Genomic DNA, 14168 nt, shown 5'->3' on the forward strand with positions numbered 1-14168 from the left:
TTGGAGCTCTAGGGGGATGAGGTCAAATCACAACATCAGTGATATTCAGATTGGACAGTTGGAGCTCTAGGGGGATGAGGTCAAATCACAACATCAGTGATATTCAGATTGGACAGTTGGAGCTCTGGGGGATGAGGTCAAATCACAACATCAGTGATATTCAGATAGGACAGTTGGAGCTCTAGGGGGGGATGAGGTCAAATCACAACATCAGTGATATTCAGATTGGACAGTTGGAGCTCTAGGGGGTGAGGTCAAATCACAACATCAGTGATATTCAGGTCGGACAGTTGGAGCTCGAGAAAGACGCCCGAGTTCCCGACTTGGAATTCCAAGTTGCATGACCATTTAAAACTATTTTTCCCAGTCTGAGATCGTTAGTTGGATATCGTTTTATTCACAGTTCAAGGTTGTCTTGAACATACTGAAGTCGGAAATCTGAGATTTCCAAGTTCCCAGTTGTTTTGAATGCAACATTAGTATGGCTGAGAGCCTCTTGAGAACATTTAAAACAATGGTGTGATGTCACTTAGGTGCAACCAGTGATAAAGTTGAACATAGCTGGCCTCGTGCAATCCCCATTCTCCTGTCTTTTCCCAGACCAAACTACCCTACAGAGGAGATGGAAGAAGAGTCTGTGATGGAGGATGATGCAGAGCTGACTCTCAGTAAAGTGGAAGAGGAGATGACAGTGGGTATCCCCATCGAAGTGTCTCCTGGTGATAGGCCTATTTGTATATATTGTACTCGTCACTTTTTAAAATAGGCCTATTTAAAAATCTAACCCTTAATAAAGGAGGAACCAGACGACTGTGAGGAAGAGAACGTCATGGATCTAGAGGCACTTAAATCAAGGACCAATCAAAGTGTGAGTTGCTGTTGCTGTAATGTTATGCTAATAGCTGGATACGAACAATGAACTGTGATGGTGTACATATTTACTGTTCTGTTTGGAGATTGTGGATACTTTGTTACTACACATTGCTGTATTGTCTGCTGTATTGTCTTTCATGTGTGGTTAACGTAGGCTACTGCTGATTTCAAGTCCGATTTTTCATTTCTATGCAGTTCCCTGTCTGTAGATGTAGAAAGGCTAGTCACCAGTGGACTCAAACAAATATCAAATAAATGTTTTTTTTTTAGCTCTTGCTCATTCCCTCATAGTGTACATACTATCATTCCTAACGCTAACTCCTTCCCTCTCGCAGGAGGCCAGACTATCTTCAAAGCCAGACAATATACTGGAATCAAACATGGACGCTGCCGAGTGGAATCTAGAGGTGGAGCGGGTTCTCCCACAACTGAAGGTCACAATCAGAACAGACCACAAGGTAAAGATTGCTACAGCTGTCAATTCTGGCATTGCTCTCTCAAAATCAATGCAGGGTCGAGCAATCGCCTAAAACATGAGTGTTTGTAACAAGACTATGTCCACTACTAGGACTGGAGGATCCACGTGGACCAAATGCATCAGCACCAAGACGGGATCAAATCATCTCTCAAGGAGGCCAAGGTGGACTTTAGTCCTTTACAGTTGGACTCAGTTTTCTCTGTCTAGGTTACATCACTTTGATACCATCTCGACTAAACTACTGTTTAGTCTAAATGAAACTACAGTGCGTGGGGTTAAGATGACGTTGCTAAAGTAGTAAAATATTTGGTAGGAAACCATTTTGCCAGCAATATCATGTCATCTAATTTACTTTAGACAGATGGATGGCAATGTTGTTATTAGCTAGCAAAATTCGTAGAAATAGCTGGAAATGCTAACGTTAGCTAGCTCAAATCTGGTGGTTTACCCTCAATCTTAGCTAGCTAGCTAACGTTATACTGCATTTAAAGGCAATCTGATGACATCAAAATGTTTTCCCACTAATTATTTGACTCCTTTAGAATATCATTGTATTTCCAAGCCGCTGCAATGCCCTTTTGATGATCCTTATCAGCGCTCATTGACGATGCATTGAATAGAATGATTAGTCGGGCATTAGTCCATAACGAATGTTCAAAACAATATTGTGACAAAACATGCAACCCATGAATAAGCTACTTTCTCTGAGTCTCACTGTCTGACAAGACTAGCACCTATCGCACAGCCAACCTTGTCATTATTACTATTACCTTAAAATGAGTATGTTAGTAATGTATTATAGAGCGAAAGCTGCTATGTGTACCTATTTGGTAGGGCTACCTAGACAAGCTGCAGGAGGAGATCGGTAAGACACTGGAGAAGGTGGGCAGCAGAGAGAAATACATCAACAACCAGCTGGAACACCTTATCCAGAACTACCGCAGCGCCCAGTCCAAACTCAGCGAGGTACGCATCCATACAGTGGTGTAAAGTACTTAAGGAAAAATTATTTAAAGTACTACTTAAGTAGTTTTGGGGGGTATCTGTATTTTACTTCACTATTTACAGTACCAGTCAAAAGGACATAAGGACAACACAGAGTTTGATATTTTCTTCTGAAATAGACCAAATGTTCTCAAATATCAGGCTTCTTTAGACCTGTCTAAAATAAATAATGGATTTATTGTGAAGGTGTAGGCTATATTACATGAACTTATTAGACTTTTTAAATGGCTTGTAGGCTGTGTGTGGAAGCCAGGAGATGCTAAATGTGTTTATGTTAATTAACGGTAAATTACCGTGAGGCCGACAGTTATTTGCTTGGCAATTACCGGCTGACAAAATTTCATGACCGCCCTAGTCATAACCATGGTATATGGTCTGATATGACACTGCTTTCAGCCAATCAGCATTCAGGGCTCGAACCACCCGGTTTATAAAATAGAATATCCAATACCAGTATACAGTATTTTGTTGCTGTGGTATGTGTTAGTCAGCAATGCAGAGGCACAACTAATTGTCTTATTTGGGGTGGGGGGACAAGCATACAGACATGTTGACCTTTTTGTATTCCAAGGCAAGGGAGTGCTACCAGCAGGGAAGTGGTGGAGTTACAGAGAGGACCAGAGTTCTGGCTGAGGTCAGTGACCACATCACCCACAGTAAACCACAGTATGCAGGTCATTCTCGTACCATGTTCTCATAACCCTAGCCAATCATTATCATAACATTCACACTATTGTAAAATAATATTCTCATTCACATTACGGGCATGTGGTTTTTGGACCTGTCATTCTTTCCCAATTTGTTCACGTAATTATTTTTCCATTTCTCCTGATAATTTGACACCAACATCATGATATAGTCCTTAATGTCCATAGATTATATATTACCTATCTCTTATCCTCTGTAAATACACTCATTTGCACGTCATGTCAATGATATCTTGTTACCGTGTGGGACTGTGGGTCGGAGTGGGCGCCCTGAGCGGCTGCCCATGTTGCCTATACCTCTATATAAAAATGTATATATATTTTCGGTACGTTGTTTGCAAACTGATATGTGGCACGTATTAATGCCAAAATAACATGCAAACTATCTCTTATCCTCTGTAGATACTTCTTAGTGACAGATGACAGATGAGTTTTGATGTCAACTATCTCAGTGCTGTCTCATTCTAACCTAGATCACAGAGGAGTTGGAGAAGGTGAAGCAGGAGATGGAGGAGAAGGGCAGCAGTATGTCTGATGGAGGTGAGTCTGTAAATGAAAACATACCAGACTGGGGAATCTACACAGCACCATAGCTTTAAGCCTTTTCCACCGCAAGCTGGACAAAATAGTGAATATGACGCAGTTCCCACACTAAAAAGTCAGAGGGGACGTCACATCCTATTGTGTTACATGCGTCATTAGGCTGAGCACCTTGCTGTGGCCTGGCCTCCGGCACACGTCTACGGTGTCGGTATATGTTAGAATCTGTATACTTTTTTAGAAAATGTATACTTTTTTTAAATTGGGCACTTTGCAAACCCATGCATTTACAGGGGTCTTGATGGGTGAAGCAACAGTTCTTGATTTAAAATGTACATAGTGACAGTTCTCTTATCATTGAATCTATTGAAGAAAGGTTATGAAATCAAGTTGTTAGATCGTTAAAAACATGATTTATTTTGGATTCTATTCCTGTGTAATGATCGTGACAAATTGTTTTTGAAAATGTTTGATATTATTACTTTTCTTACCCTTTGAGCTTTTTTTGAATTTACAGCCCCGGTGGTGAAAATCAAGCAGAGTCTGACCAAGCTCAAGCAGGAGATTGTTCAGATGGACATTCGGATTGGAGTGGTAGAGCACACACTACTGCAGGCCAAGCTAAAGGAGAAGTCCAACATGACTCGAGACATGCACGCCACCAATATCCCAGAGCCTGCCATCGGCGCATACTGAGATATACACAGTATGGCATTATCCATCATTAGCTTACTGATACATTATGCCTGTGCAATGCTATTATTTACATGGTATGGTACCTGTTATGAGAAGGCAAGCAGTGGGTTACATCCTGACTACAGCCAATATACCAAAGTCCTTTAATGATTCTAAACGGTCTGTTTAAGCAGACACATGGAGAGACATCTGTATTGTTCTGACTTCAACTGTCATATCTTTCATATCATATTTGATTGCATTCGAAGGCTTTGTTGGCGCGGTTTAATTAATGTATTTACATACATTGGAATGATAAAATACAGATTTGAATGCCCACATGTTTTACATGCAGGGTTAAGTTTGCTAATTGCCATATTTGTAATGGAGATAATTAAACTGATTATTTTTTTTTTACAAATAAGAAGTTGTATAATATTACTGATGTGGATTTGATGGGGACATTTATTTCGACTTTTTGATCTGGTAAGGCTCATGAAATGTCTGGAAAGCTGAAATTAAACATGCATCCAGCCATTTGTAACGAAAATAATTGTACCATATAGAAAGGTGGAAATACTTACAAAGTCGGCTGAGATTGATTTGCCAGCAATGTTTGCTGTGTCAGGGTACATGATGAAACATTAATATAAAAATCCAAAAGTAACTTTGGAATTCATAACTTTTAAGCAGGTTCATTCAGAGGGGTTGGGTTAAATGCGGAAGACACAACCTGTTAGGGCCTACATAAAGCTGTCCCAACACGTTACCACTGCTACACCTGGCTATCAGCAGAGCCTTGTCTGGCAACGAAACAGTTCATTCAGCCTCACTTACTGCCTTTAAAAAAACATAGCTGATATGGCAGACTTGCTTAAACAAATGTGGTTTCTACTGACAATTGAGATGTACGAGCTATGGCATAAGGGAACGATAAGCGGATAAGAGGCAATCCGCAATTTCGATTAAGACAATGAGCGAGCTAGGACAGACATAGTATAGCTATTTGTTCAGCACTTTTGAAATGTACAGCGACAGAATTCAGAACATGGGCCATCTTACAGTGTTCTCCCTGTACACCAAGTCAGAACCGTAGGATAAAGGATACATAAAGGGGATGTATAATCGGACAAAGAATGCTTTTACAATTTTCAATGATTACATTTCTCAAAAACAGTTTATAGGCTACATGTGCACCACCAAGTCAGAACAGTAGGCTAAATTAAGAGGTGAAAATTAAAAAAATTATTAGGGTGATGCACATGGGCTACTAACAGCTTAATACACAACATACACATATTACTTTCTTAGCTACAGTATACATATCTGCCTGGTATATTACATAATTTATGCAGCAGCATACAAGACATTTTTGGACTGTGCTCACTTGAACAGGAAGGGGGCGAGGCGGTCCTTCGTGGGGAAATTTTGTCATCAAAGTCTGGCGTTCTCTGGATTTACTGGGAACTCCAATAAAAAAAGGTTGAATCATGATGACTTCATTGATCTTCAGGTCGTAGCTCTAGAAAGAGGCCAGAGTTCCCGATTTACAATTCCAAGTTGGATGAAAGTTCAAAATGTATTTTCCCAGTCGTAGCTCATTTTTTCCCGAGTTCCCAGTTGTCTTGAACTCACAAAAGTCTGATTTTGCAGTTCCGATTTAACAGTTGTTTTGAGCGCGGCACAAATCATGTTTCATTGACAGCATGGCCAACTTCAATGTATTGCTAATATGATTGCTTTGCAAACCACTCATTGTGGAATTTGCGATTTCCAACGTTTTGTGTAATGTTTATGTCCAATGGCTGATGAGCACCAATATGTTTTATCTATAATTTATTTTAATTATTTATCTTCATATGACAAGGTTTGAAAAGGATTTGCCAGTAGATTGTTGAGTTGATTCATGATGATGACTGCTAGCAAAAATGTTGTAAGTATGATGTTGACATGATCAGTCCAATCAAAGCTACTGTAGATATAACGTGATTTGATTCCATTTTATCTGCGTCAAATAACCTTGGAGCCTTCTATGAGGGGCACTTCTAATTTAACTCTAAGGCAGCACCCAAGGGGCTAGAATTTTAGAGCTCTCCCTATAGAATTGGAGGTGACGTCGTGTTCCCATGAGTGACAGAACACTCAGCCAATCACAGCGCAATGCTCCTATTTTCTGCTGGCCTGCCCCACCACCACAGAAAGCACTGAGCTGGCTGAAACACCTGCATTTTGGATCTGCCTTACTCAGGAAAACAAAAAGAGACCATATTTGTATGCGGCTTTATTAACTCTGACAATGGCGGTTCTAGCTTGTATGGCTCCGCCCCCAAAAATAACACCATTCTGCACTAACTGTCATTTTTATTCAGACATTTGGAACAACACAAATAAATAATCATAACATTTAAAGCTATAGTGGTCCTTCTGTAGCTCAGTTGGTAGAGCATGGCGCTTGTAACGCCAGGGTAGTGGGTTCGATCCCCGGGACCACCCATATGTAGAATGTATGCACACATGACTGTAAGTCGCTTTGGATAAAAGCGTCTGCTAAATGGCATATATTATTATTATATTATATATTATTATATAAATGTAAAGAATTAAAACAAAAATAAGACTCCTAAATATCAAAAAGTAACAAAGACAAATAGAAACAAATGTGTTGATTTGGCACTCGAGCATCAATACATTACCCATCCCCCAACACTGTCAACCAAGAGTCACGACTAAAACCATTTACGTTGGTTGTGTGCAGACTGGTTTTATATTATTCTTTACGATTTCGCACAAACCAGAAAAAAATGCAACAATATGACTTTGAAACTATATATTCACAGTATTATGAATGAATTGTGGTTTATTTGGTAGCATTTCGTAGAGTGACATTTTACTAATTGCAAGTACTGTACAAAGTTAGAGGTGCGCTATTTGATAGATTCCCCCTCTCCCCCTACCTCGGGCTTCCAGTGGGGAGACCTGAGGTCAACCTACCCCCGCCCCGCTCCTCATCTCGTACTTCTGAGTGGGAGACCTTCCCAGGCAGTAGCCTGCCTAGCTCACAAACTAGAATCGGGGCGCCCACCCTGACAAGGTTAATTGACCCACAGTCCCACACATTGACATGATATCATTAGCGTGATGTGCAAATGAGTGATAGAAAACCGATCTCATAAATGTCACCATTACGATTTTTTTGTGCAGGCGCCCTGGAAATCGGAGTGGAGACATTTGCGCGATTGGTTTTCTATCACTCATTTGCATTAAAGGTCAAATACCGTGAGACCGACAGTTATTTGCTTGACAATCACCGGCTGACAAAATTTCATGACCGCCACAGCCCTAGTCATAACCATGGTATATGGTCTGATATGCCACTGCTTTCAGCCAATCAGCATTCAGGGCTCGAACCACCCGGTTTATAAAATAGAATATCCAATACCAGTATACAGTATTTTGTTGCTGTGGTATGTGTTAGTCAGCAATGCAGAGCCACAACTAATAGTCTTATTTGGGGTGGGGGGGACAAGCATACAGACATGTTGACCTTTTTGTATTCCAGGGCAAGGGAGTGCTACCAGCAGGGAAGTGGTGGAGTTACAGAGAGGACCAGAGTTCTGGCTGAGGTCAGTGACCACATCACCCACAGTAAACCACAGTATGCAGGTCATTCTCGTACCATGTTCTCATAACCCTAGCCAATCATTATCATAACATTCACACTATTGTAAAATAATATTCTCATTCACATTACGGACATGTGGTTTTTGGACCTGTCATTCTTTCCCAATTTGTTCACGTAATTATTTTTTCCATTTCTCCTGATAATTTGACACCAACATCATGATATAGTCCTTAATGTCCATAGATTATATATTACCTATCTCTTATCCCCTGTAAATACACTCATTTGCACGTCATGTCAATGATATCTTGTTACCGTGTGGGACTGTGGGTCGGAGTGGGCGCCCTGAGCGGCTGCCCATGTTGCCTATACCTCTATATAAAAATGTATATATATTTTCGGTACGTTGTTTGCAAACTGATATGTGGCACGTATTAATGCCAAAATAACATGCAAACTATCTCTTATCCTCTGTAGATACTTCTTAGTGCCATAGATGACAGATGAGTTTTGATGTCAACTATCTCAGTGCTGTCTCATTCTAACCTAGATCACAGAGGAGTTGGAGAAGGTGAAGCAGGAGATGGAGGAGAAGGGCAGCAGTATGTCTGATGGAGGTGAGTCTGGAAATGAAAACATACCAGACTGGGGAATCTACACAGCACCATAGCTTTAAGCCTTTTCCACCGCAAGCTGGACAAAATAGTGAATATGACGCAGTTCCCACACTAAAAAGTCAGAGGGGACGTCACATCCTATTGTGTTACATGCGTCATTAGGCTGAGCACCTTGCTGTGGCCTGGCCTCCGGCACACGTCTACGGTGTCGGTATATGTTAGAATCTGTATGCGCTTTGACTTTTTTAGAAAATGTATACTTTTTTTAAATTGGGCACTTTGCAAACCCATGCATTTACAGGGGTCTTGATGGGTGAAGCAACAGTTCTTGATTTAAAATGTACATAGTGACAGTTCTCTTATCATTGAATCTATTGAAGAAAGGTTATGAAATCAAGTTGTTAGATCGTTAAAAACATGATTTTATTTTGGAATCTATTCCTGTGTAATGATCGTGACAAATTGTTTTTGAAAATGTTTGATATTATTACTTTTCTTACCCGTTGAGCTTTTTTGAATTTATACAGCCCCGGTGGTGAAAATCAAGCAGAGTCTGACCAAGCTCAAGCAGGAGATTGTTCAGATGGACATTCGGATTGGAGTGGTAGAGCACACACTACTGCAGGCCAAGCTAAAGGAGAAGTCCAACATGACTCGAGACATGCACGCCACCAATATCCCAGAGCCTGCCATCGGCGCATACTGAGATATACACAGTATCTATCATTAGCTTACTGAACTTTATATAGCGATACATTATGCCTGTGCAATGCTATTATTTACATGGTATGGTACCTGTTATGAGAAGGCAAGCAGTGGGTTACATCCTGACTACAGCCAATATACCAAAGTCCTTTAATGATTCTAACCGGTCTGTTTAAGCAGACACATGGAGAGACATCTGTATTGTTCTGACTTCAACTGTCATATGTTTCATATCATATTTGATTGCATTCGAAGGCTTTGTTGGCGCGGTTTAATTAATGTATTTACATACATTGGAATGATAAAATACAGATTTGAATGCCCATATGTTTTACATGCAGGGTTAAGTTTGCTAATTGCCATATTTGTAATGGAGATAATTAAACTGATTTTTTTTTTTTTACAAATAAGAAGTTGTATAATATTACTGATGTGGATTTGATGGGGACATTTATTTAGACTTTTGATCTGGTAAGGCTCATGAAATGTCTGGAAAGGTGACATTAAACATGCATCCAGCCATTTGTAACGAAAATAATTGTACCATATAGAAAAGTGGAAATACTTACAAAGTCGGCTGAGATTGATTTGCCAGCAATGTTTGCTGTGTCAGGGTACATGATGAAACATTAATATAAAAATCCAAAAGTAACTTTGGAATTCATAACTTTTAAGCAGGTTCATTCAGAGGGGTTGGGTTAAATGCGGAAGACACAACCTGTTAGGGCCTACATAAAGCTGTCCCAACACGTTACCACTGCTACACCTGGCTATCAGCAGAGCCTTGTCTGGCAACGAAACAGTTCATTCAGCCTCACTTACTGCCTTTAAAAAACATAGCTGATATGGCTGACTTGCTTAAACAAATGTGGTTTCTACTGCCAATTGAGATGTACGAGCTATGGCATAAGGGAACGACAAGCGGATAAGAGGCAATCCGCAATTTCGATTAAGACAATGAGCGAGCTAGGACAGACATAGCATAGCTATTTGTTCAGCACTTTTGAAATGTACAGCGACAGAATTCAGAACATGGGCCATCTTACAGTGTTCTCCCTGTACACCAAGTCAGAACCGTAGGATAAAGGATACATAAAGGGGATGTATAATCGGACAAAGAATGCTTTTACAATTTTCAATGATTACATTTCTCAAAAACAGTTTATAGGCTACATGTGCACCACCAAGTCAGAACAGTAGGCTAAATTAAGAGGTGAAAATTTAAAAAATTATTAGGGTGATGCACATGGGCTACTAACAGCTTAATACACAACATACACATATTACTTTCTTAGCTACAGTATACATATCTGCCTGGTATATTACATAATTTATGCAGCAGCATACAAGACATTTTTGGACTGTGCTCACTTGAACAGGAAGGGGGCGAGGCGGTCCTTCGTGGGGAAATTTTGTCATCAAAGTCTGGCGTTCTCTGGATTTACTGGGAACTCCAATAAAAAAAGGTTGAATCATGATGACTTCATTGATCTTCAGGTCGTAGCTCTAGAAAGAGGCCAGAGTTCCCGATTTACAATTCCAAGTTGGATGAAAGTTCAAAATGTATTTTCCCAGTCGTAGCTCATTTTTTCCCGAGTTCCCAGTTGTCTTGAACTCACAAAAGTCTGATTTTGCAGTTCCGATTTAACAGTTGTTTTGAGCGCGGCACAAATCATGTTTCATTGACAGCATGGCCAACTTCAATGTATTGCTAATATGATTGCTTTGCAAACCACTCATTGTGGAATTTGCGATTTCCAACGTTTTTGTGTAATGTTTATGTCCAATGGCTGATGAGCACCAATATGTTTTATCTATAATTTATTTTAATTATTTATCTTCATATGACAAGGTTTGAAAAGGATTTGCCAGTAGATTGTTGAGTTGATTCATGATGATGACTGCTAGCAAAAATGTTGTAAGTATGATGTTGACATGATCAGTCCAATCAAAGCTACTGTAGATATAACGTGATTTGATTCCATTTTATCTGCGTCAAATAACCTTGGAGCCTTCTATGAGGGGCACTTCTAATTTAACTCTAAGGCAGCACCCAAGGGGCTAGAATTTTAGAGCTCTCCCTATAGAATTGGAGGTGACGTCGTGTTCCCATGAGTGACAGAACACTCAGCCAATCACAGCGCAATGCTCCTATTTTCTGCTGGCCTGCCCCACCACCACAGAAAGCACTGAGCTGGCTGAAACACCTGCATTTTGGATCTGCCTTACTCAGGAAAACAAAAAAGAGACCATATTTGTATGCGGCTTTATTAACTCTGACAATGGCGGTTCTAGCTTGTATGGCTCCGCCCCCCCAAAAATAACACCATTCTGCACTAACTGTCATTTTTATTCAGACATTTGGAACAACACAAATAAATAATCATAACATTTAAAGCTATAGTGGTCCTTCTGTAGCTCAGTTGGTAGAGCATGGCGCTTGTAACGCCAGGGTAGTGGGTTCGATCCCCGGGACCACCCATATGTAGAATGTATGCACACATGACTGTAAGTCGCTTTGGATAAAAGCGTCTGCTAAATGGCATATATTATTATTATATTATATATTATTATATAAATGTAAAGAATTAAAACAAAAATAAGACTCCTAAATATCAAAAAGTAACAAAGACAAATAGAAACAAATGTGTTGATTTGGCACTCGAGCATCAATACATTACCCATCCCCCAACACTGTCAACCAAGAGTCACGACTAAAACCATTTACGTTGGTTGTGTGCAGACTGGTTTTATATTATTCTTTACGATTTCGCACAAACCAGAAAAAAATGCAACAATATGACTTTGAAACTATATATTCACAGTATTATGAATGAATTGTGGTTTATTTGGTAGCATTTCGTAGAGTGACATTTTACTAATTGCAAGTACTGTACAAAGTTAGAGGTGCGCTATTTGATAGATTCCCCCTCTCCCCTACCTCGGGCTTCCAGTGGGGAGACCTGAGGTCAACCTACCCCGCCCCGCTCCTCATCTCGTACTTCTGAGTGGGAGACCTTCCCAGGCAGTAGCCTGCCTAGCTCACAAACTAGAATCGGGCGCCCACCCTGACAAGGTTAATTGACCCACAGTCCCACACATTGACATGATATCATTAGCGTGATGTGCAAATGAGTGATAGAAAACCGATCTCATAAATGTCACCATTACGATTTTTTTGTGCAGGCGCCCTGGAAATCGGAGTGGAGACATTTGCGCGATTGGTTTTCTATCACTCATTTGCATTAAAGGTCAATTACCGTGAGACCGACAGTTATTTGCTTGACAATCACCGGCTGACAAAATTTCATGACCGCCACAGCCCTAGTCATAACCATGGTATATGGTCTGATATGACACTGCTTTCAGCCAATCAGCATTCAGGGCTCGAACCACCCGGTTTATAAAATAGAATATCCAATACCAGTATACAGTATTTTGTTGCTGTGGTATGTGTTAGTCAGCAATGCAGAGGCACAACTAATTGTCTTATTTGGGGTGGGGGGACAAGCATACAGACATGTTGACCTTTTTGAATTCCAAGGCAAGGGAGTGCTACCAGCAGGGAAGTGGTGGAGTTACAGAGAGGACCAGAGTTCTGGCTGAGGTCAGTGACCACATCACCCACAGTAAACCACAGTATGCAGGTCATTCTCGTACCATGTTCTCATAACCCTAGCCAATCATTATCATAACATTCACACTATTGTAAAATAATATTCTCATTCACATTACGGACATGTGGTTTTTGGACCTGTCATTCTTTCCCAATTTGTTCACGTAATTATTTTTTCCATTTCTCCTGATAATTTGACACCAACATCATGATATAGTCCTTAATGTCCATAGATTATATATTACCTATCTCTTATCCCCTGTAAATACACTCATTTGCACGTCATGTCAATGATATCTTGTTACCGTGTGGGACTGTGGGTCGGATTGGGCGCCCTGAGCGGCTGCCCATGTTGCCTATACCTAAATCCGCCACAGCAAATTATATATATTTTTTTACATTGTTTGTAATGTGGCACGTATTAATGCCAAAATAACATGCAAAAAATGATATATATAATAATTAGTTTGCCTCATCTTGGGCAAATGTAGTGGGTGCTCATGGTGGGTGTCTTTTAGGTTCCAGTTGTTGTAGCTAGTCAACTTTCAGTGGACATCCCTGTGTGTGTCTTTCAGAACTACTCCTAAAACCTGTTTTCTTGCTGGGGAACATAACAAAATGGGGGCTCGTCCGGGATGTTGTTTCCCATGGTAGTCGCTCTAGTCACCTACTCTGAAGCTGCTGGGCCCAGATATTTGAGTGTTGAAAATACACTTTTATCGTAGAGTTTCTGTCACTGACATCCACCTTGAGGTGGTTTAACATTGGGGGAATAATTTTGAAAGTTGCAAAAACATTAGATTAAAGCCATGGACTTTAATTTGGAAGAATTTGTAGGAATCTCTGCATGGGAGATGCTCAATAAATGTACAAAGGCGAATCTGCTCGTAGTTGCAAAGCATTATGACATCAAGGTGGCATCTGGCGATCCAAAAGCAGTAGTCAAAGAGTTGATCGGTACTGCTTTGGTGGAGTAGGAAATCCTTCTGGAGATGGAGGTTGATGAAAAGGGTCCACCGGGTAGTAGGGTGAGTCCTGTAGACGCACAACTGCGCCAGTTAGAACTAAAGGCAAAATTGGAGCAACAGAAATTAGAGCTCGAGCACAGGGAGAGAGAACGTGATGAGAGATTGGAGCAACAGAAATTAGAGCTCGAGCAAAGGGAGAGAGAACGTGATGAGAGATTGGAGTAACAGAAATTAGAGCTCGAGCACAGGGAGAGAGAACGTGATGAGAGATTGGAGCAACAGAAATTAGAGCTCGAGCACAGGGAGAGAGAACGTGATGAGAGATTGGAGCAACAGAAATTAGAGCTCGAGCACAGGGAGAG

General features: G+C 40.5%; 1 protein-coding gene across 4 annotated transcripts in view; it reads left to right on the forward strand.

The window, feature by feature from the left end:
- ift57 (intraflagellar transport 57 homolog (Chlamydomonas)) overlaps positions 1-13095 on the forward strand; it is a 28838-nt gene extending 15743 nt beyond the window's left edge. Inside the window, exons 4-11 of one of the 4 annotated variants that reach the window (XM_052477313.1) lie at positions 601-691; positions 797-868; positions 1209-1331; positions 1442-1513; positions 2186-2317; positions 2928-2990; positions 3537-3603; positions 9045-9874. In XM_052477313.1, the coding sequence (XP_052333273.1) occupies positions 601-691; positions 797-868; positions 1209-1331; positions 1442-1513; positions 2186-2317; positions 2928-2990; positions 3537-3603; positions 9045-9223 (799 nt within the window). In that variant the 3' untranslated portion in view covers positions 9224-9874. Of the gene's footprint in view, positions 1-600; positions 692-796; positions 869-1208; positions 1332-1441; positions 1514-2185; positions 2318-2927; positions 2991-3536; positions 3604-4120; positions 4816-8450; positions 8518-9044; positions 9875-12766 lie in introns of those variants that run through there. The other 3 variants (XM_052477312.1, XM_035800624.2, XM_052477314.1) reach the window with 3 other exon arrangements.
- The last annotated feature ends 1073 nt before the right edge of the window (positions 13096-14168 follow it).

Source organism: Oncorhynchus keta, chromosome 23 (assembly GCF_023373465.1).
Source record: "Oncorhynchus keta strain PuntledgeMale-10-30-2019 chromosome 23, Oket_V2, whole genome shotgun sequence".
NCBI lineage: Eukaryota > Metazoa > Chordata > Actinopteri > Salmoniformes > Salmonidae > Oncorhynchus > Oncorhynchus keta.